At 36.8% G+C, this 27659-nt stretch overlaps 1 protein-coding gene and 1 long non-coding RNA gene across 2 annotated transcripts; both read right to left on the bottom strand.

Annotated features, from left to right (window-relative positions):
• LOC110802523 (DEAD-box ATP-dependent RNA helicase 13) lies at window positions 1–26046 on the bottom strand. The gene is made up of 15 exons (XM_022007950.2): window positions 25824–26046; window positions 25378–25722; window positions 24129–24301; window positions 23858–24052; window positions 19668–19844; window positions 18263–18651; window positions 16995–17175; window positions 15472–15594; window positions 15268–15384; window positions 6781–6885; window positions 5860–6000; window positions 5615–5680; window positions 1286–1441; window positions 599–680; window positions 1–485 (listed from the first exon to the last, which is right to left on the bottom strand). Exons 1-15 carry the CDS (start codon window positions 25900–25902, stop codon window positions 427–429), a joined length of 2388 nt encoding a protein of 795 aa, XP_021863642.1. The 5' UTR covers window positions 25903–26046; the 3' UTR covers window positions 1–426.
• LOC130460145 (uncharacterized) lies at window positions 21039–23841 on the bottom strand. Its single transcript, XR_008920090.1, has 2 exons — window positions 23640–23841; window positions 21039–23541 (listed from the first exon to the last, which is right to left on the bottom strand). It is a non-coding gene; the product is annotated as an uncharacterized lncRNA (long non-coding RNA).
• Window positions 26047–27659: the final 1613 nt, after the last annotated feature.

Raw genomic sequence — 27659 nt, 5'->3', positions numbered from 1 at the left:
TTGGAGTTGCAAATTGATAGAGTAATAAAATAATGTGGATCTTGAGTTTGAAAGATTCATTACATTCATCAATCATTCAAGAGTGAAGACCCGGCAAACAGATCAGTAGTTAGTTGCACAGTACCAGGACATTTTCCAAACTAGTCCCAACAAAACGTATACTCAGCATCTGCCAGAAAATCACCCCCCATGCTCTCTTGATATTTGAGTGAAGTTTTTCATCTCAATTCTCATGTCCTAGTAGGTTGTTACTTTGTTGTCCTAGGCAAACCCCTACCTGAGTCCTGAGGAACTCGTATCTTCAACTGGATTGGATACATAAAGACAGCAAAACTATTTCATCACTCTCCTAATAGAGCTAAAACAATCTTGTAAAGTTGCAACTATACTATCCATCATATTCTTTTGCTACTACTACCAATTTTCTTAACTACCAATGGCTTCCTTACGCCTTTTTTTCTCCTGTCTCTTTTGCTCTTTCTGACCTGCAAGTATGAAGCAGATCACCATAAATCTAACATCCAACTAACACCAAATATCAACAGCCTACTGAAAAAATAATGCGATGAGGTAGCTATTAAGAGTGAAGAAACTTTACGTTTTTTTGCGTCTTTTCTTTTTCTCCTCAACTTCTCCATGTCCTGTTGCTTTTCTGCAAGCGCATTGAGATCCAGGCGTACCTGTGAGATATTAACGTGGAAAGATGTTTACATGAATGATTGGAAATATATACCACCATAGGACTTGCGAGTGGCAAAAGTAAACAGCGGTCCAATGCAAGAAGTTTGATATTGAAAAGTAATTTATTTAAATGGTATGATGGAAATGAATTGAAATTCACAAATTCAAGCAGCTATTTCTACCTGAAAACATATCGACACTCACAATTCATGATGGTTCAACATTCAAGTATTCAACCTTTTGATCAATATACTAACCTCAATGACCAAAGATTGGCACCATACAAAGTCATGAGAATAAAGGTATCAGCTAGTGTTTGATTTAGGTAAGTTGTCCCGCGTAAATGGGTTAAAGCACATTCCCAAATCCAACTTGAATTTTTTTTTTTAATTCAAGACCATTTGTCAATGTGTATTGAGAGGCTTGGGTATGACGGTATGAGTGGCAGTAAAAATTAAATAAAACATTTACCTTGTCAGAATAAAAAACATGCGCAGCTGAGCCACATTAAATTAAATTCCAATTCTATCACTTCAGTCATAGTACAATGCACACGGATCATACGAGATGAGTAAGAGTTAATAATAACAAACCAGCAAATTACCTCAGGACCAGCCCTACGAAGTGCCTGGAGCGGCTCAACACAATCCTGGCCAATAACAACTACATTCTTTTTGATATTCCCAGAACTTTTATCGTTGATACATTTCTGCTGAGCTAGCGCTTCTAGTTGATGCTGCAGTAGTGGGGAAACACCAGCCTGAAAAAATAAACAGAGTAAATCCATGAAGAAAACAAAAGAAAAGACACACCTACATGATACACATATTTTACACAATGGCCTTAAACTCTGTATGTTCCTAAATTTCTTTATACGTGTCCAGTGTTTTGAAGTATTAGAATCTCCCGTACTAAGTACTAACACGTATTTACTTCAGTGTAATGATTTTGTAGGCCTTATGTCATCCTTGTTGGATATTTTCGCGATGCGTTGATCTTTGGGAGTGGTTGATTTATTTTTCCAAGTTGTATGAAAATCGTGCCGCATGTTCTTGCCACCAGAAGGTTTGACTGCCACAGTAAGCCACATAATTTCCCAGACCACAGCCTATAAAATATGGCAATAAGTCATGTTACATTATTTTTAAAACATAAACTACTTGCCCCGTTAGTTTTGACACTTATCAAGACACATAGTTTTAGTAGATAAATTGTTGTTTGGTTATCAAATACTCCCTCCGTTTCTAAATAACGGGGACAAATTTTCTTTCCACGCTTGCCAATATAAATGTTTGGACACTAATATCTCTAACTTTGTATTCGTAGAAATTATAAAATTTTGATATTCCGAAACTACATATCGAGATGAATCAAACAAGACCCCACACGCCTATATTTTTCCTTACCATAAATCACAAATGATAGTCAAATTGAAATTTGTAAATAGTGTCAAAAGTCAAAGTGCCATTATTTCGAAACGGAGGTAGTATTATTTCATTAGAAAAGTAGATAGGAAAATAGATAGTGGAGCATTATTTTATTAGAAAAGTAGATAGTGGGGTATTATTTTATTGAAAAGTATATAGTGCAATGTTTATTTTTGCACTGTGAAAGAGAGTGGGACCTAGCTTTTTGGAAGTGGAAAGAGAGATGTATAAAAATAATTGTAGGTCCTTTCCCAAAATAGAAGTGTAAAAACTAATCTAGGAAGGGTGAAAATGGAAAGTGTAAAAATTACTTTGCAACTGAGGGGGTATTAAATTGGCATTCCAATATAAGTATTGGCACTTAGACACCTAATTTGAGGATAAGAGCATAATTCTTGCAAAATGAATGATCCGGAAGGCGTAGGTGTTGAAAAATGATAGTTGTATAACACCCTGTTCTTTAGAGCTCAGCTGAACTGAAGTGAAATAAGTAATAAATAATAAGTAATACGTAATGTTTACTCTGTTTCATAAAAATTGCAACACTTTAACTAACACGTTTGCCAAGATATAACTTTGACCATAATTATCTCTAATTATCTTTTTCCAAAAAATCTTAAAATTTAACATTATGAAAGTATAATAAAATAAATTCGACGACATTTTACTTGATACTATTTTCTTTTAATAAAGTAGTAAAAACATATTGTGAAAGTTGGTGTGTGAATAGTGGCAAAACTAAAAGTGTTGCAATTTTTTTGAAACGGAGGAAATAATTAATAAATAATAAATAACAAATTATTAACACATTATAAATAATAAACATAATGATACGAGTAATAAATAAATAAATAAATAATCAAAAATAAACAACTATAAATAAATAAATTATAATAATAAATTATAAATTAATTAATTAATTAATGATTAAATACATTATTAAATAATAACAATAATAATTATAATAATTATAATAATAACAATCTAAACTTATTTAAATTAAATTAGATTGAATTAATTGAATTCATTTAAATTTTACTGACTTGAACTTAAATTTCCCTGAAGTTCAAGCACAAAGAACAGGGCCTAACTCCTAAGTGTTCAAAGTGACAGAAAGTATGTCACATGAGAGGAAACTGTTTGGAAACGGGCTATCCGAAACAAAATAATTCATGTGACCCAATAACGTTAACTGCACACCATACCACTTTTGCATAGGTCAATTTTTGCTGGTGATTCTGAGTTATCCTTCTCTTATAATATCACTTAAAACAAACAAAAGGATGACTTCAACATCGACACTCAAAACGGTCAATAAAAACATACGGAGGAAGGAGTAACTAGGAGTAACTTAGGCATCATTGTAAAATAAGGAATTACTAGGAGTAATTTAGGCATGCAAGGTTAGCTGTTTCAGGAAAAGTTAAAGTTAAAGGAAGACCCTTGTGCCTTAATCCTTTAGAAGGAGTTTGATTGATGTTTTTTCATTTTTTGTTGAACTCATTGATTCTAATTCCCCCTCCCCCCAAGAATTTCCCTAAGCTTATTTTCGTCATCAAGGGGGTTCACCCAGCCTTAACCACCACCATAAAGACCACCAGCCACCAACATACTTTAACGTTCCTACCATAGGCTAAACAACATTTCAAACCCCGCCGGCACAAACCAAAACCTTACCACCTCATTACCAGCACCACTTCCAAAGTCCAAACACCTGCTCAACACATACATTCTCCACACCTGAACCCCACCAATTGGAGTCTCCATGTCTAGCACCTACTGTTAGAGATGGGAGGAGATGTCTATTGCGGGAAAAGAGAGATAGGAGAAGATAACATGATCTCCATGAAATTAATTTGATGGTCAAACTTCTCCTCCGCAGGCCAAAACCCTAGCACCTACATTAACACCTTAATCTCAAAACAATGGGCAGCACCAGCAGCCCATTTGCAGCTCCCATGACTTAACCACCAACCACATCCATGGCCACCATCTGCTGGAGGAAAGAAAGGGGATGATACGATAACATAACCTGCATCTGTGCAAGGTAATTGCGAGTTCAGGTAGTGGAACCTGATTCAAATGGTGGGACTTCAATAGAAATATTCAAGAGCTGGAACATGGTCTCCATTGCAACTGATATCAGCAAGGCGACGACAATAGCAGGTAGTTAGATGATACTTACACAGCTCTAAAACCCCTATATTTCCTATGATTAATTCCTCTCTCTTTTTGTTTTGCCTTTTATCTTGGTTTAGCTTAATTTTCATATTTGTATTTAAGTTGGTATTTGATAAAGAAAGTGTAGAACCTCTAATTGCATACGACCACCTTATATGACGCAACTAATACAAAAGGTGTAAGAGTTGGACGATTTGGACCTTCAAAAGATGCAAATAGCCACTACTCACTGCCAAACATTTTAATTTATTATTATGGTAGAGTTGAAGATGTTCTTTTCAACCATATCATCTATGAAGAGGGTAGTGGTTCTGAGTAACGGACCAAGCTATTGGATGACTGGTATAGTGGTTCTCTTTCAAAAGCTCGTCAGTAGGGAGAGATTATGGGAAGTGACTGGGTGCATAATTGAAGAGGGTGGCAAGGGGAGATGTTGCAAGTCAACACTGGGAGAGATGGTGGGAGGTAACTGTGTTAACAACTGACATTGGAGTGAGGGGGGAAAGGGTGGCTAATTTAGACATATATGGCGTTAAGGGAGACAGATAATGGTGGAACAGATTTGTATTCACTTTCTTTTAATTGAAAAACCAAGCTGAATAAGAGGGAATCAATATGTTTCTTTTAACCAAACAAAGGTACTTCATCCGTCCTCTTTAGCTATAATGTTTCGACTTTCACACTTGTAAGTGCACAACTTTGGCCATTGTTATCTTTAGTTATCTATTAGTAGAAATTATACTTCCTATTAAAAAAAAAATCATAATTTGAGACTAATCTAAACACCTTTTACAAACTGGCATATGTTTTTATACGAAGTATGTAATTTGAAAATAGGGTACAAGTAAGGTATATGAATAGTGTAAAGTCAAAAGGTTAAAATTAAGGCTCTTGTTTGTGGCGAAACATAATTTTCCCAAGGGTGGAAACAGCTTCCCAAAGGGGGAGAACATTTTTTCCTTTTGTAAAGAAAGAATGCCACATTTTCCTCTCTACTCTCATCTATATTCTCCTTTCCACTTCGAGTTCCTTTTTCTCAATAACTTTTCTTGTCAGGAAACAAACAAAGGGAAACTACTTTGCAATTGTATTCTCCTTTGAAACAAATGGAGCTTAAAAGAGAATGGAGGAAGTATTAAATTCCCTTATTTTTTTCACCTTCCCCTCATGCCTACCAGACAACCCCCTTATATATTGTCACAAGTGTATACAAGGACAACTTGCATATGCTCTGAAACAATCAAAATTGCTCTTATGGAATGCAAAATAATAAAAGCAAGAAATAGAAAGTCAGAAAACTGATTTTATTGACTATAAGTTATTACCCCAGCCAAGAAGCGATGTGAAAAGGATTTTGGCTGTAGTGGACGTGATAGCAATGTATTGAGCTCCTGAAATTTCACAGGAAAATGCACACTTTTAATTGTCAGCGATTAACAAAAAAAAGAAACAACAGTGGTGTTCTAAAACTAAGTGAAGTGTGTAGGTGAGCGGACATCAAGTGCTGAGATCATCCTACTTTAAGTGCTGAAGATTGCATGCGGAACCTACAGATAATTGTAAACAATACCTGCTGGAGTTTTTTCATCTGCAAGGAGGAAGTTTTCTTTTGCCTGCATTTATTAACTCTTTCTTCTTCACTGTCATTATCCTCCACATCTAGCCCGATTGACTCGGCATTGCGCTTGAACCAGCTCTTATTTGCCTTTTCCTACAATAAAGGTAGCCACAAATGAGGTTTCCATAAAATAAAACCCTAAGACCAAACACAAGGTACTTGGGGAACGGTGGACTTTCTTTGTTACTTAGCAATTAAACAAGTCCATCTGGATGCTAAGAGTCAAAAAAGTATGACATGAGAATACCTATATGACAAAGAAGGAGAAATGGCATAACTTGCGATTACCATCCAAAAATCACAGAAGGGGAAAGAAAAATTAAAAAAGAAAAGGCTAGTATTCAACACAAAAGTGACTTCACTCAACAATTAGAGAGATACAAAAAACAGCATTGTAACATGGTAGGCAGCACAAACTTTGAAGGCTTAATTCCAAATATCAAACTGAACTTGGAATGCTAAGAGTCAAAGAGATTGTCCTTACATACCAGATAAACTTCCACGGTCCAACTACCTTAAATGTATTCTAACAAAAATCAAACACTTCTATCTGAATTCTTAAAAAATGCACTGAAACATGCAATACTCTTGTAAAGCCTCCTAATAATGCACTGACGGCCACAGTTATGACGGACTGCCTTTTTGAAACAGAAATGTATACATTAAAAGTCTAAACTTCGTTGTTCAACCAAAACCCTTCACTAAAGAGGCCCAACATGGTACAGAATAACAAGAAATGCCCTCATTTGATAACTAATACTTCGTACATCACCAAGATGACTAAGAAACTCAATTCAATCACAGGTCAACTAAACGTCCAAACTACAATCATCAAGCAAGTTAAAACATAACACAGGTAGATGAATAGTTTACCTTCGAGTCTCTCCGTGAAATCTTATCTATTTGACAAGCAAGAGATAACCGCTTCCGAACTTCTGGCATGTATGAATTTACAATAGGAAAACGCTGAAGAGTATCCTGCATTTATGGAAAAATCTCAATACGGGAACTTAATGAAAAATATAAATACCACGAATCTTTCCAAAGACATGCATCTATCTTACATTCACAGCAGAAACTCCCACCAGTTATTTACAAAACAACTAAATACAAATAACCATGCAGAGCTGCACCTCTCTGAGGCATATCATCGATCACAGGAGGATGGGATGCCAATCAATCTGACAGACACATATCAAGGATCACCGGAAGATGGGACCCAAATAAAAAAAAAATGATACACAAGTTTGGTACACAATTCTTTTTATTTCTATAACTGGTAATTCAGGAATTTATTGCAGTTTTTCTTTTTTTGTACTAGGGAAGCTTGGTAGATGGTGTTTTTTTTGGGCAATTTAGGGATTTCGTGCACAATTTAGGGGTTTCTATTTTCTTTTATCCCTTGCAAAAAGTAACAGTTCATATAACTTTGATCTGCTTATATTTTCATTATCATTTATCATAACCCAATGCCTTTAAAGAGGCTTCTATCCAAGACAAGATAAGGGGACTTTGATCTACAAAACCTCCGCCCTGCAATAACAAAGAGGCGATTTAAACAAGACCTTTTGACTAAAACGAGACAATGGCCAGCTTTGTCATAACAAGATAGAACATAAACTGCAATAAGCATTTTGAGTTGATCAAGCTTTGCATCCAGCTTCTAAGAAATTCTTATTGCTGAACAGAGTTTTTCCCCTTCAAAGTTAACCAGGGAAGCCAAGTAATAAATAAATAAAATAAAAAGACCTAGTTAAGGACCAAAAATTGCAAGACCTAGGTCTTTTAACAAACCTAGTCCATCCAGGAAAGAAAAGAGCAGATGGCTTTATTCTAGCTTGTTTCAATTCTCTTCATAATGTAGCTGCACTCACCCTCATCCCCCCCCCCCCCCTCTTCCTCTTTGTTGACAGCTGCTCACAGGACTGTGGAACAATAATAGGAAAATCTTTTTGACCCATATGTTTTATATGGTAAAGAATCTAGATGCCACGGAATCTCATACATAATAAATGGAAAATGTTCTTTTACATTTGTTTCACTGTAATTTATAATCAATTTTGATATGATAATTTGGTTTTGGTGAAAACCTGGCTCAACATTTTTGAAAGAAGAAGCATCTCCAAGAAAATCAGGATACAAAAATGTCATATAAAATCTATAGCAAAATTCATTCTTATAGAAATTAAGTCGTCAGGAAGAACACTGAGACTTCATAACCAATTACTACGCACAATGTTTCACTAGACCACCTAAAATGACAGACAAACCAAAGACAAAGCTATTTGAAGGGATTCCAAACCAAAGAGTACAAGATAAATAAAACAAGAAAACAGAAAAATCAAACTGACACCACACGCCCTTGAACTGTAGGCTGCAACTGTGCAATGACTGGGCTTGCACCCTAAACACATTCACTAGTAGCATCACAAACCGTGGAGCAAGCACTTCCAAGCTGATTAATCTAACATCAACAGGACAGGATGACCAGAGAATCACCTACCAATGAGTTGACATATAATGGATGGGGTTGAACAAATTTCCAAGCTACTAAACCTAAAGATAATGAACTTGACGTCAAACCACTTAGTATCGAATAAAGTGATGATCATAAGATATAATTACAAATATATTCTTGGATAACACCATCTCAATAACTTTATGTGAGAAATTCTAGCCGTTTGGTGTAATAAATTGAGGAAACGGGGATAAAATTAGCTAGGAAAGTACCATCATAATGTCTATGGTAATGCATTCTAATCCCCAAAATTATGCTTTTCTTTATAAATTTCCATACCGATCCAATTTAATCTCCCGAGTGGTAATGGATCATAATGAAGATTTATGAAGAAAATGAGATACTTGAGGTGCAATGGCATTTCCCATAGGATTTGGTATTTGACTTTCCTTACAAATTTACAACACAAATCCATTCCCATTACCAACATTTGCGAGTTGGTACGTAGCACGAGTACAAGTTCGCAATACGCTAGTTGGCATTGTAGAACGTTTGGGGGTTTTGTGTAATACAGTTTTTGTGATCATACTCCCTCCGTCCCGGAATATTCGTACCGGGACCGGCAAAGAGTTTAATGTAATGTAATTGACTTCTTATTTAATTAGATTATTTAATTAGATGGTAGTTGATAGTGGGGTATTTTTTTAATATAGATAGTGGAAAATGTGTAGACTTTTTAAGGGTGTAGTGGGAAATGACTCACTTTTTAATGTTTTTTTTTAAGGAGTAGAGATATAGGTGGGCCCATAATATTAACAAAATTTTGCCATTTATAGAAATGGTACGAGTAATCCGGCACGGCTTTATAAGGAAAGCGGTGCAAGTATTCCGGAACGGAGGAGTAATACTACAACAGCAACAACAAAGCCTTAGTCCCAAAATGATTTAGGGTCGGCTAACATGGATCGTCATTGTGACCAAACAAACCAAAAAGGACCAAGAAGTTAAAAGAATAAACATGAAAGAGGGAGAAAGTGGAATTAATAAAAGCAAAACAAGAGGAAAATTGTTATAAATATATTGTATTGTGGATGCCTATTATACCCATGATGTTCTTATCCTATATAATATATGTATATGTACATATTATGTCGATTGGAATAAGAATATAACCGCCCGTTTATCTCTTCCTCTCTCTCCCTTCCCTCTATTTTCATAATACGTTATCAGCACCAGATTTTTCATAATAGAAATTACCCAAAATAATACCATGTCTAAAGCATATAAAACATGCAATAGAATAGGGTTTGCTTGGGGAACAATAAACCCTAAGATCTAGAATATTCCAGAAATATACAAGGGTATAATGGGCATCCACACAATATTTCATAACACTCCCCCTTGGATGTCCATTATTAAAGATTATGCCTCGTTAAAACCTTACTAGGAAAACCCTGTGCGATAAAAACCTAGTGAAGGAAAAATAGTACATCATTCTTCATAATACGCTTGAGATGTTGCCTCGTTAAAAACCTTACCAGGAAAACCCAACATTAATTACTACTATTTCTAACCTCCAGAAGAAGGTTTATATATATGTCCAATATGAAAGGATACATTTTGTAATATTGTGTACAAGATAATGTATTTATCTCAGGTGAAGCTTTGTTGATCTATAGAGGTATTACATTCAAAGATTGGTGACGCAAATATTAACCTCGTCTGCTCAAGCTAGTGGATAATTGAAGATTCAAATCAAATTCTGGAGAATCAATTTCAAGGAGATTCACGTTGCTACATTTGAAAAGTTATCAATAATATTAGATTCATTGAACTAGAAGATCTAAAGTGGTATTCATCAGGGGGAGAAAATACGCGTTGCACTCTTTTTCCCTTAACCATTGGGTTTTCCTGATAAGGTTTTTAACGAGGCAACATCCCAAGCGTATTATGATGAGTGTTGTACTCTTTTTTACTTCACTAAGTTTTTATCCCACAGAGTTTTCTTATAAAGGTATTTCTTATAAAGGTTTTTAATGAGGCATCATCTCATGTACATTACAGATCCATTTTATTGTTTTAGATAATGGACATCCAAGGGGGAGTGTTATAAATATATTGTATTGTGGATGCCCATTAGACCCCTTATGTCCTTATCCTATATGATATATGTATGTGTACATATTATGTCGATTGGAATAAGAATATAACCGCCCGTTTCACTCTTCCTCTCTCTCCCTTCCCTCTATTTTCATAATAATAAAATAAAAAAATAAATATATATATATATATATATATATATATATATAATATATATATAGTATATATATATATATATATATATATATATATATATTACAGAAAAATATTACAAGGAATGGTAAAAAAAAAGTAAAATTTAAAATAAATAAAATATGTACATTTCAAAATAGCATTATAACTCAAATGAAGTTTAAAAAGAAAAATAAATAATAAATAAAAGAGAGTTTGCAAAACGCAAGAAGTAAAAGTAAGAGAGTCAGCATGGGAGATGTATAAGTCAAATGAAGTCATCAACGTATATTCTCTCTCTCCACTTTGTCCTATCCAACGACATATTCCCTAATCCCAAATTCCCAAGTAGGCTCATATCGTGCTCAATCACCCTCCAAGTTTTCTTAGGTCTTCCCCTACCCTTGTCAATTCTATCACTTTGTCACCCTTCTAGCCTTCTTATCGAGGCATCACTTAATCTTCTCTGATTACATGCCCAAACCATCTTAAACGATTTTCCATTATCTTAAACTCAATCGGTGCAACCCCTACTTTCTTCCTAATAATCTCATTCCTCAAACGATCCTTTCTCGTATGCCCACATATCCAACGTAACATGCACATCTCCGCCACAATCATCTCATGAACGTGACAATGTTTCATTGCCCAGCATTCTGTGCCGTATAACAAAGCCAGTCGGATTGTCATCATCATTATCATTACCCCATTGCCTCAAAGAGGTTCCTGCAAGAAGCGGGGTAAGGGGGATCGGGTGTACGCAACCTTACCCCTGCAATTGCAGAGAGGTTCTTTCCAATTGACCCAAAAGCGATTACGGGACGACAACGGGACGGCCATCTTCTATTTCATGGAAAGGAAACAAAGAGGTTTTAAGAGCCATTTTGATTTAGTCCATTACATCCCACACTCATGCGATAGAATTTTCCCTTCAATCTTTTGGGCACGCATGGGTCACCCCGTGGCACTTTTCCACTTCAACCAGCCTGCTTTGATTCTATGCGCCACATCGTCATCCAATTCCCTATCCTTTTGGATAATAGATCCTAAATAACAGAACATTTCAGAACCTTTAACAATTTTCCCATCTAAGGTAATCGCCCCTGTCTCCCTGTCTTGGACTCCACTAAACTTACAATCCATATATTCCGTCTTGTTTCTACTTAGCCTAAAACCCCGAGATTCCAAATTTTGTCTCCATCACTCCAACTTACTTTCCACTCCTCGTTGGTTTCATCAGACAACACAATATCATTATGTTTGCACCAGGATATACCATCTTGAATGGACTTCTTCAATTAGTCCATGACTATAGCAAAAAGAAACCGGCTAAGTGCGGAACCTTGATGCACTCCAATCGTAATGGGGAATTCTTCGGTCTTACCAACATTAGTTCGCACACTTTTGCTAAACCCCTCATACATATCCTTGATGATATCAATACTTCCTCGGAATTCCTTTCCTACTTAATGCCCACCGAAGAATTTCCTTCGGTACCTTATCATACGCCTTCTCCAAATCAATGAAAACCATATGTAAATCCTTCTTCTTATCTCGATAATTCTCCATTAGTTGTCTTATAAGAAGAATGTCCTCCATAGTCGATCTCCCAGGCATAAATCTGGTTCTGCGAAATCTTCACATCTCTCCTTAATATTTGTTCAATAATCCGCTCCCAAAGTTACATAGTATGACTCATTAATTTGATTTCTCGATAGTTGACACAACCCTGGATTATTCTTGTATAAGGTGATGATAGTACTTTTCGTCCATTTTAATGGCATCCTATTACTCCCCAAATCTTGTTAAAAAGAGTTAACCATACAACCCCTCTCTTTCCCAAGCATCTCCACTTCGATTTATGCGCTAAAGAAATTAATTCGCTCATAGGGGGCGTTCTATTTATGTGATGAACTTATTGGTACTGATTAAACTTAATTGACCTGATAGGACCAGATTAAACCCGACTGGATCTAAATGGACCAGATTGGACCTGGTTGCAAAAGAGTCAACTTGAGAAAGTCAAATTATGGACCCGATTGAAACTTATTGACATGATAAGACCATTTCAACTTATCTAAACTTGTTAGATCCTTGGTTTTAAAAAGCGCGCTTAAACGCACAAAAAGCGTGGGGCGGTTGGGGGCGCAACTGAGATCGCGCCAGGTAGGAAAGGCGTAGCGAGGTACAGGGTGCGCGCCTTTGTGCGATTTGTGTAGAAGCGCGCTTATATGAAGCGTACGCTTCTTGTATTCTGGGGGGATGAAAATAAAAGCTAATGTTTTGAATTGAATCATTGATCATGTGAGAATCATTTGACCCATGTTTAATACTTCCTCCGTCCCAGATTAGTTGTTATACTTACATTTGCACAAAGTTTTAGGTGATAAGTGGTTGTTTGGTTATCAATTGTTATTTTATTGAAAAAGTAGATGTGATAGGAGTTAGTGGGTTATTTTTTAATTGAATGAGAGAGGGTGTGGGGACAAAAAAAATTAGTGGGAAGAGAGAGACAATATAATAATTGTGGGGTCATTCCTTATTTAGAAGTGTAACAACTAATCTGGGACGGACGAAAAAGGAAAGTGTAACAACTAATCTGGGACGGAGGGAGTAGGCTTTTGCTGATTAACGAGCAGAAACTAAGTTTAGGAGAGAGAAACACAATTTGTTGCGATTTCGAGGGTTTTCTCCAAAACCGCAAAACCCTAGCTGGGATTTTGGAGCTGTCCAGCCACCTTGGTGCAGTCAGATTTCCTTTGGCCATCCAGCCACCGTCTCGCCGAAAATTCCCACATCTCCAGATACATTGTTCTTTTGATTTCTCTGTTTTTTCCCCCTTTTTCGATTTTCGTTTTTCTTCTCTATCTTTTATTTCAATTTCTCATCTTCTCTAATCTTCTCCATCTTTTTTTTTCGATTTCTCATCTCTGATCTTCACTTTACTAAGTTTTTGTGCGTTTTTTTTCCTATTGAGGGGCAGTAAGTTTCTAGGAGGAGGAGAAAAAGAAGGGGTTGTGCGCGTTTATGGGTTTTTTGTATGTTTTATTCGTTTGAGGGGTTATGGTTTTCTGCTTTTTTCATTTACTTTTTTTATTTAGTTTTTTATTCCTTTTTTAACTCTTTTTTTATTCTGGTTTTTTTATTCTGTTTTTATTTATTTTTATTTCATTTTTTACACTTTTTTTCTCTGCTTTTTTATTCATTTTTTATACTGTTTTTTACTCTGTTTTTGTTTCTTTTTTTTATTCTTTTTTTTTAAGTTCATTTTTCCTTGTGCGTTGCGCGCTTTTTATAACCAACCTTTGACCCAAAACTTATTTTTTTAAGGTGAAAAGAACGTACCCTTATTTAATCTAATATGCACAAGAGAACCCAATTGGCAATATATTCATAGTTAAGAAAAAAAGCACACAAAAAAGAGAGAAAACCAGTTTAACATATTATAGTTGTTATCTCTTCCACATATCCCGAACATTTTCACACAAAACCCCAAAAAGCTTAAAAAATCACAGAGCTCGCGCTATGTAGTGTATTAGCTCGCTACCTACTATGAATTAGCACAAGCGTACTAATATGGAGTACGCCTGGCAAAGCAGCGTATTAGGAGGTAACCCTGCTGGCCCCTACCAAACAGGTGGTAGTGTCAACATTGACCAACTTCACAGATTACCCCCCCCCCCCCAACCCACCCCACCACCACCACCACCACAAGGCCACAAAAGATTAGCCATAATCAGCCGCAAGGTAAATCCATCACTGACCAGGAGTCACAACCCTCGTTTACAGCATACTGGGGAAAAAAACAGATCATTCCTCTTGCTGTCTTGCAGTTCAAGACCATCCATGGACCGTACCTTGTTGAAAAGCTGTAAATGTCTAAATGATATCTCTTGGACATTTCAGGGGTGCAATGGAAGTGTTTTGTTGTTAGGGAAGCATTAATGAACTAAAGGCCTGATAGCTATTTAACAAAAGATTTCTTTATAACTATTCCATTACACCTTATCACCAGCAATATTTCCAAACATAAAAATATAAATACAATCTCAAGGATCAACTATATTACAAAACCAGTATGGTTTGAAAGGTCTGCCAAACATTCAAGTACAATACTTACCCTGATCCAAACTGATTGTTTCACTTATTTGTGGCAGGCGAATTAGTTCAGGAATGTGAAGCACAAAAGATACAAGAGATGAATATGATGTCTCTTGGCATTTCGGGATGCTATGGAAGTGTAATATAGTTAGTTAAGGAAAAGGCTTCATGAATCCAAGTTTTGATAGCTAAAGAATGCAAGATTCAAAAAAAAAAGAACAAAAAAATGGTGAAGATGAAGGTGAATAGGTTATTAGGTTGCCTTTCTGTTTAATTACACTTCACTTTCAGGCTGACATAGATTAAAACGTACAACTTGAAAATCACCATTGGCGACCACTACAACGCGTAATATTTGTTGTTTAAACCACAAAAGGCAAAAAACTATAAGAGAATATGAAACACAAAGCATTCTAGAAATCTATCGGTCAAACCAACAGTCATCATGCATTAAAAAATAAAGTACAACTCATGGTTCAAATAGTAAACAGAAAAGAGACATGAGAAGAAAGGCTTTGAAAGAGGAAGACCTTGCCAAAAGATTTGCACAAAGAGGCAAACTTTGATCTCTCGTTTGATGAAACTAGTAACAAACTGCATCCATCAGTATTACCCCTAGCTGTTCTTCCACTTCTGTGGACATAAACCTAAGATAGAAAAATGACCAATTTTAGTAAATATAATGTATCTAAAGTAGTTTTGCAATCAAACAAAGAGAAGAATTTCCAAATTACTTCTGCTGCATGCGGTAGCTGATAGTGGATAACAGTACGAACTCCGGGTATGTCCAGTCCTCTGGCAGCCCCATCACTAGCTACAAGTATTCCGTTCTTATTCTCACGGAAGCGATCAAGTGCCTGTGTTCATAAAGCAGAAAAAACACTTACCAACAAACAGAGTTTTTGAGTTCATAAAATATTAACAAAGCATCTGTAAAACTCTAATTCCTCACTCCGTCTCCGCATTGTTATCGTGAGGACATCTATTTGCGGGGACTAAAAAAAACAGAATAAAAAAAAGATGTACCCTTCCTAGAAAAAGAAAACCTATTGAGGGGAAAAAACACTGCACAGTAATAAGTAAGATAATAAAGAAAAGATATTTGTATAAGTATTCTATCACACCTTACCATCAACAATGTGTCCAAAAATATAAAACTATATAAATAAACAAAATATCTCAAGGATTTCCCTGAAAATATATACTTAGTACAGTTAGTAAGGTCTGCTGAACATTGACGTAAAATACTATTCTAAACTGATGGTTTCGCTTGTATGTCGCAGGAAAATTAGTTCAGAAACTCAAAGGACAAAAACTGCAAAACCACCTCCCATCCTCCTTTCCTCCACCCCCTCTCACCACCCAAAAGAAGAAAGATACAACAAAAATATTAGCGCAGACACAATAAACTAATGAAACAATAGCACAATCAACAAATCTAAGCATCGAGGAGGACACGACAAAATATATAAGCCACCATGCAACAGCTAACATCATAACCAAATGATCAAATTTTAAAATCTGTTTTTGTGTTGTGAATCAAAGCATAGCAAATTACGCGACAACGAAAAGGGACAAACCCATCTCAAACACTTGTTGTAGCTCCAATGGGAGAGTTACATCTAAGGGGGAGGAGTTGGTATTAGGCATAACATAAGGCTTTTCATTATCCGCCACACCACCCAAACTTCCAAAAAAATCACTAGAGTTGAATCAACCATCCCATTCTGGAATAGGATTTGCAAAGGTTTACAACATCATCTGCCCAGCTTTAAATCTAGAAGCAAGAAATATGACCAGAACCTTGAAACTACAAAACTACTTCAATTGCTGACAACATCCCACCAGATTAGTTTGAGATTTTGGTACGTCAACAGCGGTTTGTGGCTTGAATATCTATTTGGGGAGACTTAACCTGTAGGCCGTATCACCCAAAAATTCAAGTTGAGATTCATTTGGAGACAAAGCTACCAATAAAGACCTAAATCTCAAATTGAAGATAAAAAGCAAACACCTCATAACCCGAGAAAAAAGAAAAAAGGTCGAATAGGGATAACATGCATCAAACTTAGAGATACTTCAGTGCCTAGAGAAGAGAACCTCACTGCTTTAACCCGTTGAGACAAGAACACCAAAGAAATATATACCAAAAAATTGCATCCGCAACAAAATGCTGACAGATATCTTAAATGTGAAGAGAAAAGCGATGTCTGCTATCAACGATGTAGAAAAGAATCGCAAGGCATGATGAGACAACCTTTAAGCGAGCTCGCTGCTGCATCTCACCATGAAGGACACAAACACTAATGTTGAGGGTGCGTAAAAGAGCAGCAACATGGCGTAATGCAGTGATTGATGAGCAGAAAACAATTGTTTGTCCTTGACCATGAACACACAAAATGTAATACAAGTACGCATCTTTGTCTTCTTCGCTACACCTGACATAGAACAATTTAAGCATCATTCTATCAAAATGATATAACGAAGCTTGAGATCAATTTTCCTATAATAGATGTAGCATGAACTCAATTTATTAGAACCAATGGAAAAGATACAGGGTACATCAGTCACCAGCATAATGTGACAAGGAATCAAGTGAACATAAACCACAGATACATTATGGATGCCAGTAACTATTGGACATCCATCTGTCAGAATTTAAATGAATTCAATATGAGTCTCAAGTATAATTTCCGGTTGGATATGGATTTTAGCAAATATGGTGATGTTGTCGGTTGCATCATCCGGTTAATCGTTTACTGGATATTCAAATATTAATATCATTTCTTAAATTATTTATAGGTTACATTTGCAGACATTTATAAAGTACTTCTCCATCAGAAAAGAAAAAAGAACCCACATCATCCGAGCAACCTTATAGCTCCCCACTTTAGTACAGCCTTAACTTATCTTTTCTTGGAATTTAGTAAATTGGAAAATAAAACCTAACCATCACAATAAAATTGATGACGTATTCCAGGTTACTATGATATGAGTTTCTTGAGATATGCCACTCGGGAATATCTATGCGCACACCACGGAAGTCTTTGAGACAGCATGATTCCCAACACGACGGTCTCAGAAGAGGAAGTGCAAGAGTAATCTTTAGGAATATGAGCAGCATATTCTTTATATTATTTGTTGACCTGTTCTCAAATGTATTTCAAATCTCTGTTATGTAAGCCAACTCTTGTTCACCTGAATACCTAAAACGCCCTTACTTTTAGGTACTCTTTTTTAAATGGTTGTTGTACATCTTTTAAAAAATTGAAGCACGCATCACATGCAGTTAGTTCTAATATATTGGTTAAACACATTAATACAAAATATATTTATTAGTGAAGGGGAAAATTCAAAAGGCTTGCATTTAGTTAAATATATAAATAAAATTCGGAAAAAAGGTTCTAAAATATCCATTGGGTCAACCATTTACCCAGCTTAAATTGGATATGGAGGATGTGTGGACAGATGAAATAAAGCGCATGGATATAAATATAGATATAATAGATGTGAAAGACAACATACTCAAGAAAGGACTCCTCAAGATTACTGGTCATTATTGATTCACTGGTCAAATCAAAAACTGCAGCATCAGGTTTCATTCCTGCTCTTTCTGATAAAGCTTCTAAAGAGGATAACCCATCAGTTGCTGAATGTTTTGATTTCAGAGATCCACGTTTTAGCTTTTTGCGGAAGTCACGAGATAATGCAATTGTTGCAGAAAACACAAATGTTTGACGTTTCTTCCTCTGGAAATTAGAGATAGTTGTGCAATTCTGCACATCCTGGAAGTGCTTTTCAGTAACTCCACTTGTTCCAGGGAGCAAGTCAATTATTGACCGTAGCTCTTGAAAATGCCCGTTCTCAATCATTCGATCTGCTTCATCCAGCACAAAGAAAGATAATGAATGTAACTGCAAATACAGGACCAAAAATTTGGTTAATTTCCTGAAGTGCAAAGGGGAGACCATATTTGCATGGGAAACTTAATTTTAGTAGCATTGTTGCGCCTTTAATACTCTTAAGTCTTAACAAAAAAAAATATGAAAGAAATCAAGTGAAGCACACATGCCACGACAGACTCCCTATGACGGAAAAGCTAATGAGTGGGTAAGATTTAATTTGAAAAACAACTGTTTAGATCTCCTCTCTCGCCTCAGAATATAAGGCGGCTGCGCCAAGGTAAAGGCATGTTATGGTTGTGGCACGTACCTGAGTGCGCCTTTTGAAGGTGGTTGTGCCTAACATTACAGAAGCGCCATGGGCCCATGGCTTGCGCCTGGGCGAGCCTTGCATCTCTGCGCTCCCAAGGCGCACTTTTTAAAAATAAGGTTTTAATGGAAAAATAACAAAACTTTGAGTGTGATTTCTTTAAGAATACACTTCCTCTGTTTAAAGTTGTGTTGCAGCCGAGAGGAAGAACGAGATTTCAACCTTTTAGGAGGCCCTTGCGATGAGGAGAGATAGATACAGATTGATAAAAGTGTCATGTGATAGGAAGAGAATGGAAGAAAGAAACCACAAGCTAAAAAAGGTACGTTGCATATAATTCCAAAGAAGGCAGTGTTGCAACTAAAAAACTAAGAAGCCGTCAATTTTCGGATTAAGATAACATATTTGTGCTTCTTCTATAACTTTCTTTCAAAAAAAATTATCCTCCAAGTATGTATAATGAAGATAATAAAGTGTCTACTAGAATAGTAAACAAGAGACGCTAGAATTGCTAAGAGCAAGACTTCAGCGCTAATATGGAACTCTTTTTGTGCGCAATTATTGAACTACAACGTCTACAAGATGCCCAAACAGACTGCATTAAGCATATGATGTACCGAAGCTCTAATCAATTGCATATGGTAAGCAATCAAAACATAAATGACAAATTTTAAGGTGGTTTAACAAAGGTACCATGCAACTATACATGCAAGCATACCTCAACAAGGTGCTTTTCTCCTCCTGACATAAGTTCCCAGAGCCTCCCAGGTGTGCCAACTACAATTTCAGGCCTTTCTTTTAAAAGCCTCTCTTGCTTCTCTGTCGACATCCCACCGACAATAGCGACCACACGGAAATTAGTAGATGTTGCTGCTGCTTTAAGATGATCAGTCACCTGAAAAACAGTCAAATACAAATAAAATGTAAAACAAACAAATCATTACTTTCTTTCAAAAATAAAACTACTAATGTGTATATCCAACAGTGGAAATTTTCATAGTTAATAGGTGTTATTTGTCAGGAAGTCTTTTTACTGAAGGAAGATAAATTGATATACTTAAGGGACAAATTTGATATATCGCAGGGACCTTCTCCATAAGAGCAAGCCCACTGGAGCCATTCAGCCAAGAAAGGAAATCAACACAACCAAAAATGCCCACATCTTTCATACTACATTATCGCGAGATTCAGAAACCTTGTCCCAAAGCATGAAATTAGCTACATAGACGAAGATGCCATCCTAATAAATCGTTCACTTGGATCCTTCTCCTCTACTCACCCCCACATAAAATGCAATATGGTTCCGAAGACTCGAATATTTCATGTCCCTTTTAACACTTCCATCCGGATCATACATGGTCTCCCTCAACTACCTTAAATATCTTTATTTTTTAAGACCTCCAGTACCTCCTAAGATTTAATTTGAAAAAAAAAGCTGTTTAGATCTCCTCTCTCACCATCCAAATAACTGCACTACTGTCACTCTGATCTTACTGCAAATTCTTCGTTGCGAATTCTCTCCTCGTGTCAACAGAAATGCAACTAAACATACACATCCCTGCCACATCCGTCTTTCTAACATGAGGTCTCTTCAAATCCCAACAACTTGACCTAGACAACAAAGGTGAGGAAAAACAAACCTATAAAGTTTCCTTTCCACTTAAAGGAACATAACGGTCACACGGTAATTAACATGCGCCTTTCCATTTGAACCCTCCAGACTTAAATCTTATGCAAAACATATTGATATACATTCATTCTTCTCGATGATAGACCCCAAATACTTAATAAAATCACTAATAGATACTTCTTTCTCATCATCACTAATAGATACTTCTTTCTGATCTAGTAATAATAATATCTTGATTAAGATCCTCCTTCATGCCATCGCCACCCAAGTATTTTGTATTACTTCAGGGTAGCCCCAATCCTCTGGCTTTTTACTTGTGTTTCAAAAAATCTTAACTTATGGTAAACACCAGGTTTAAACTCGTCTATGGAAACAATATAAATAGCATACAACAAACACCATGGCACCTTTTATACATATCCCTTATCAACTCGTCCCTTACCATTGCGTAGAGGCTGGAAATAATTCTGGATTTTTGGTGTAACCTAACAGTAACGGGAATATTTTGTGACACCTTGGACATGTTCTATCATTTGTTATTACATCCTTGTTCATATCCTTAATTATGTTAATATATTTGCAAGATACCCTTATGTGTTAATACCCACCAAATTTCATCTGTAAGTACCTTGTCCAATGCTATACGGAACGCGGATTCAAGCGGAACACAATATGGGAAAGCGGAAAGCGGAACGCAACTTCTAAAGAACCCAGAACGTTGTGTTCTTTTTTCAGTAATTTTTTAAAAATAGTAATTGTGTCCTTTGTAACTGGCCAAAAAGTAGTAGGGTACTTGGTATTTATGAGGTGGAAGTCTTTGTGGAAGGTGAAAGATGTTATAAAAAAATAAAAAAAGGTAGTTGTCAAACACAAAAAAAGGGATGAAAGGAAGTTGCTTTTTGAAAATATTGCTAATAAAAATCATGCGACACATATACCCAATCAGTCTACTACTACTAATATTTTTATTGAAGTGCCTAGGCCCTAGGCCCACTTTCCTTTTTCTTAAAATATTCTTTAGCTCTTCACCCCCCACGGCCCCACCCCCCAACATGTTCTCTCTCCTCAGTCCTCACATTCACCCGGAATTTTTGCGGCCATCATTCTATGCTTTCGACCATTTTCTGACCATCGAAAAGTACGAGATAACAATCACAAGATTCGCCTCACCAGCGAGACCAAAAGCCCCAATATGTTTTCAGTAAAAATTCATATCTATAGTAAACTAAAAGGGTTCGTCACATCTTGGGATCCGGGTGGGGAACCACCGTGGATCGGGGACGAACCGGGTTCGCGGTTCGTGGATCGGGGACGAACCGGGTTCGCGGTTCGACGCCACGTACCACGAACCAAGTATCCCTGACCTTGTCATCAATTTTCTCAATATCGAGCAAACTTGATTACTCTATACATGACATGGATTCTAAGAATTGTGCGACATTTCTTGGGCATCTTTACAAATTGGTTCTTCTACACCATTTTTCATACATATTAGACCCTAAATAATGCTAAAAAGAAGAAAAAGGAGAAATTCCTAAAATGGCAAGATGACAAAACATAATACCCCCCTCTCTCTCTTGCACTTGTAAACAATGTTTTCATCGGTTTTTCCTTTATGGAAAACTGCACTAAAGTCTTCCAAAACAAATATGATTTAGTAATGAAATATGTACATTTGTTTGTAGTTTTGCAAGTTTGTTGTGTTTATCTGTTTCTCATATGCCCGTTTGTCAAGTCCTCTTTTTTGCTCACCATTTCTGATGTAGTTTGTTTCCTAATTCGTGTTCTTAACAATGTTATCTACCTCTTGTCAGGGGAGCATTGCAAGTCAGGAAATGCTCCAATACACATCAAGAATTATCCCCCAAACTTCCCGCTCCAAACAAAAGCTAAAAGCATGCTCAACTGATGTGTCAATAGTTCCAAAACAATTAAAAAGGTAGGGAGGTTTACTTTTCTCACTAACACTTCAACTTCTATATGAGAGAGGATAACGCACTTCAACTTATGTTTATCAATATTGCAATCGCCGTTGGGGGACCAAAAGAAAGGAAGCTTAAACATCTATCTTTGCCCAACCGCTCCCATCCACTATAGCTCCCTAACCACTTAGACTTCCATATATAAGATTCCTTGTTACAAGTGAGGCGCAGATTCAAAGAGTTTTGATGTTATCCACCAATCCCTAACCATCTCACCATACATTCAGCTTTAAATCCATTATATTACCACAACTTCTATTTATATAAGTGCTAAGTTTCATTTGGTTTTAGTTTCACGCATGTTCCTACAAATAGAGTACTACTACCCCAGTAATACAGGAAGGGAAGTGAAACCTCCACAATGGAGGGATCTCATCATAGGTTTTATGTAGTCATATTTGTGTTAAATCATTTTTAACACACATGATTAGGAGTTGGTTGCATCGCACTAACATCATTTAGTAATGGGTGGTAAGGAGTTGGTTGATTTACAAACATGATGAACATGATACAAAGAAAAGATATTCAAAAGAAAAGAAGAATAAGAGGCCAGTCATAATTGTTTAGGAAATCCAGTTGGTTATTTGTTTGTCGAAGAGAAATTCATTTTTAGTTGTGCAAATGACAAGGACTTATATGTCTTTGGGTTGCTACTTCCATGAAAGTGTAATAGAACCAAATAATATAAAAAAAGACACTAACAAACAAAACACATGGAAGAGTGTGAACCTTCTAATTAGTTACTAACAAAGAACTTCCCACTAGATATATGTATCTGCAGCAGACAAAACTAGATAAAATAAAGGAAGTGCACTTTCCAGTTTAAGGTTTGCTACCGGAGCCACAAAAGAAAGAAGTTTGCTATAGGAGCCACAAAAGAAAGAAACTGAACACCCATCTACTGAAGCCCTAAGATAAAGAAACATGAGTGATTGTCTCCCTGATAGACCCATTACTGCAAAATGCAAAATCAGATAACCCTGTTACAAAAGAAGGCGACCATCAAAGGCATACAAACCCAAAAGCAGCAACTCCTTCCTCAAAACTCAAAAAAAAAAATTAAAGATATTTTTCTAACCTTAAATGTAAGGGAACATCTTCAAGTGTCAGCATAAATCATGTTCCATCACATATAAGCAACTTTAGTTTCTTTTTGGACCAAACTTGTTTCATCACATATAAGCAACTTTAGTTTCTTTTTGGACCAAACTACTTCTGACTGTGCATGCAACAGAAGGAGAAGAAAAGATTTGAGAAATGAATGATGTCGGTGATTACTAATATTAAAAGAAGCACCTGGAGAGCGAGTTCCCTAGTTGGAGTTATTATCAAAGCTCGGATAAAACCTCTTGGTGCGAGTATCTCAACAGCTTCTGCATCTTCTGACATAAGCTTTTCCCCCTTCTCTCGCTCATCAAGAAGACGTTGTAGGATCGGAAAGCCAAAAGCAAGTGTTTTCCCAGATCCAGTCTCTGCGGCACCAATAACATCCTACAACCCACGTTAAAAATTAGTAAAAAGTTCCGCATCTCTCCACAACCATAGGGTGTCACAAGATAGCACATACCTTTCCCTGATGAGCAGCGGCAGGAATACAGGCCTTTTGAATTGGCGTTGGCTGCTTAAATCCAAGCTTGTATATTGCTTTCATGAGATCTGGATGAAGCCTGAGTTCATGCCATGCATTAAATTCATTTTCATCGACCAACTGTTCACCATCTTCAGTGTTGGTTTCAGTAACTAATAACACAAGAGAAAAAAATAGCAAACACAGCAATTAATCTCTTGGTTTTTCATTTTTTTTTTGGGGAAAAGTAGGCAATAAATCCTTTCTCAACTCATCAATTTGACACAAACAAAATAATGACAATCACCATAAGTTTCCGTGCATAAGAGCATATTCATGTTAATTTTCCGGAAAATGCACCAAATAAAAATAGAAGATTAATTTTCTATATTTTTCCCGAGTCAACAACAGCATACTTGTCTACATATCTAGATTAATTTTCTATATTTTTCCCGAGTCAACAACAGCATACTTGTCTACATTTCGGGCATGCTTGGATTGAGGGTAATGTATTTAAGGGGTAATAAAAGTCAAACTAAGGTAATTGAAGGTGATGATGAGGGGATAAAGTGGTGGCAAAGGAAACAAGCTAGTGTTGGCAAGAAGAAAATAAAAGGGAAGGGGAACAAATACCCTAATAATGGGGGGAATAGTTACCCACCATCCCACTAGGGTGATTATTACCCTCATTTGGGGGGTAATTACTTCCCCATTTCCTCCTTTCTTCTCACAACACCACCACTGCCACAACTTCTCATCACAATACCACCACACCACCCTCCTTACAACCACCCCAATTCACCTTCATCATCCTTTTATTATGGTGGTTTGACTTTTATTACCCCTATAATGCATTACACCCAATCCAAGTATGCCCTTCTACTTAATTTTTACTCTTTGATTATAAATCCCAAACACTAGCTATCCAAGCTCCTATAATTGAGTACAGACAACCACCCAAATTTACCAAGTGACGATCCTAGTGAAGCTGCTACACTGGTTTAACTCTAATCAACTAAGACCAACCCAAAACTGTGGCTTCACTTGCCATTATTGCTGTTAAAAAATAAACCTTAGCTGAACAAACAAAACAACACAAATTATACAAATGATTAGGCATATACTTATGAAAATAATTATACACTCAGCATCCCACTCTTGTAAATTAAGCATACAAAAATGCCAACAAAAAAATTAAAAAATAAGAGCATTAAACGTATCCCATTTTGTGCAAAAACTTTAAACCCACCTTGTGTTTGCACTTGTTTCAGCTTCCTTTTCTTCTTTTGATTCACATAACCCTCTTCCATCTCTTTATCAGCCTCAATTTCAACATCACCATCTTTGGGTTGTGTTTGCACTTGTTTTGTCTTCCTTCTCTTCTTCTTGTTTTTCTTTTCCTTCACACTACCCTGTTCTAGCACTTTATCGACCTCAATGCCAACGTCATCACATTCGGCTCCAATGGTATCCACACGTTTTCTCGTCTTTGCTTTATGAGATGTCCCCGACTTTTCCTTCACGTTGTCTTCTCTGGATTCCGGAATTGCCAAATTGTATACGGACTCATCAATCTCTTCTAGGGACACAAATCCTACACAATTTGAAACCCATCATATCAGAAAATTACATTTTTGAATTAATAAAAACACAAATAAAATCAACACACAAAATCGATACAAAATAGATAATTACCGAAAATATCATCAGTATCAGAGAAAGAGAGGTGGTTGGAAGAAGCGCCACCGACTACAGGTGGTGAATGGTGAAACATGTTGCTTAATTGCTTTTGTCGTTGGGGGAGAGGTGGATGGCAGGGGCGCTGCCGACTAGAACAGGAGGAAGGGTGCGGGAGTTTGCCGGGTTTGGAGTTATAGGAGAGAGAAATGACAAAATTCCGAGTATTTTTTTTTTTTTATAGATAACTTTTTTACTCCGTACCCATATATACTAAACCCTAACAACAAAATTCCGGATGAAACATCTCATTCATCATAAGTGAGAATTATAAGGTCATAGTGTTTTATTTTTTAAATTTTTTTAATTTCAAATAAACATAATTTCTTATTTTTGTTAAATGATTTGTAATATTTGAAAATCTTTTTCTAAAATACATATATTTCTGTAAAAACAAAATCCAAAAAAATTAAAAACACTAATCCCTATCCCAATTAAGTTTGCATCCAGCCTGAAACACCACCGTCGTGGCCGGAGATCGGCGAAAGAGAGGATGAGAGGTAGCTTTGGTAGTCGGCGAAGGGGGAGAGGGGAGGGGTAACTTTGGTGGTCGGCGAAGGGGGAGAGGAGCAGAGGTGGCTTTGGTGGTCTGGTGGTCGGGGAAGGGAAAGGGAAAGGGGACGAGGGAGAGAGGAGGGGCGGCAGTTGAGGAGGAGAGGGAAGGGGCAGTTGGGAGGGGAGATCGAGAAGAGGGTCGTGGAAGGGAAACGGTGAGAAAGGAGGGGCGGCAATTGGGTGGTCGGCTAAACGGGAGAGAGAAGGGGCGGCGTTTGGTGGTCTGGGTGGTCGGATAAAGGGAGAGAGAAGGGGCGGCGATTGGGTGGTCGGTTAAGGGGGAGAGAGGCGGGACGGCGATCTGGTGGTTGGGGAAGACGAAGGTGAAGAGGTGAAGGCGTGGTCGAGAATTCAAAGGAGAAAATCAATTATTTAACAATTATCTTCCTTATAAATTGACACAAACAAGGAGCTGGAGGAGACATCTGTAGTAGAGATTTGGGGTCTCGAGGATCCTAGGTTCGAAACCCATCTACAAGAACGTTTAATCTTTTGTTTTACTCAAAATGCTATGTGTTCTTACTTTTTCTTTGCCAAGCAAATAAGGATATATTGAATAGCACCAAAACAGTTTTACAGCAAAGACACATTGCAAACCCCTAACAGGCAGCAACATGAACAAAAACAAACAGGCTAAGAGCACTTAGCCTAGCTAAAAAACACAAAGGAGAAGCAACAACTCTCCATATTACAAACCATTGAACCAGTTGAGATCACTAGAACTAGACTTCTTGCTAAGAAGGTTATGAAACCTCCCTTTTACCTCTGCCTTGATACAAGCCACAGTAGCTTGAACAGTAGGCACCTTAGTAGACCAAACTGCAGCATTTCTAGCCTCCCATATATTATACACCAGGCTGGCTATAGTAGTAAAGATGATTGTTTTTTTGCTTTTGCCTCTATTGTGTCTTTGCACTCTTTTGAGTAGACTAGTGGCAGTGGTTCTGTTTAAGTGAACCCCAAGCCAGTCCATGAGAAGTTGTCTACATTGCTTACTAAACTCACAGGCAAAGAAAAGATGATCAATCTTCTCCACTTGAGTAAAATAGATGGGACACAAATCATCAGGAACTATCCCCTCCTTGTGAAGTCTCTCTCTTGTTTTTAGTCTGTAACACCCTAATAATTCCTTGCTTTTTATTAAAATATTTTCCAACTTAAAACACAGGAATTACCAAGATATTACCGCCACCGCGATAACGGCTAAGGCTATTTACCAGAATTACGCAGCGGAATTAA

This window comes from Spinacia oleracea, chromosome 4 (assembly GCF_020520425.1).
Source record: "Spinacia oleracea cultivar Varoflay chromosome 4, BTI_SOV_V1, whole genome shotgun sequence".
Taxonomy (NCBI): domain Eukaryota; kingdom Viridiplantae; phylum Streptophyta; class Magnoliopsida; order Caryophyllales; family Amaranthaceae; genus Spinacia; species Spinacia oleracea.
Note: the sequence above shows the minus strand (reverse complement) of the source record. Positions and strands in the feature narration are given on the sequence as shown.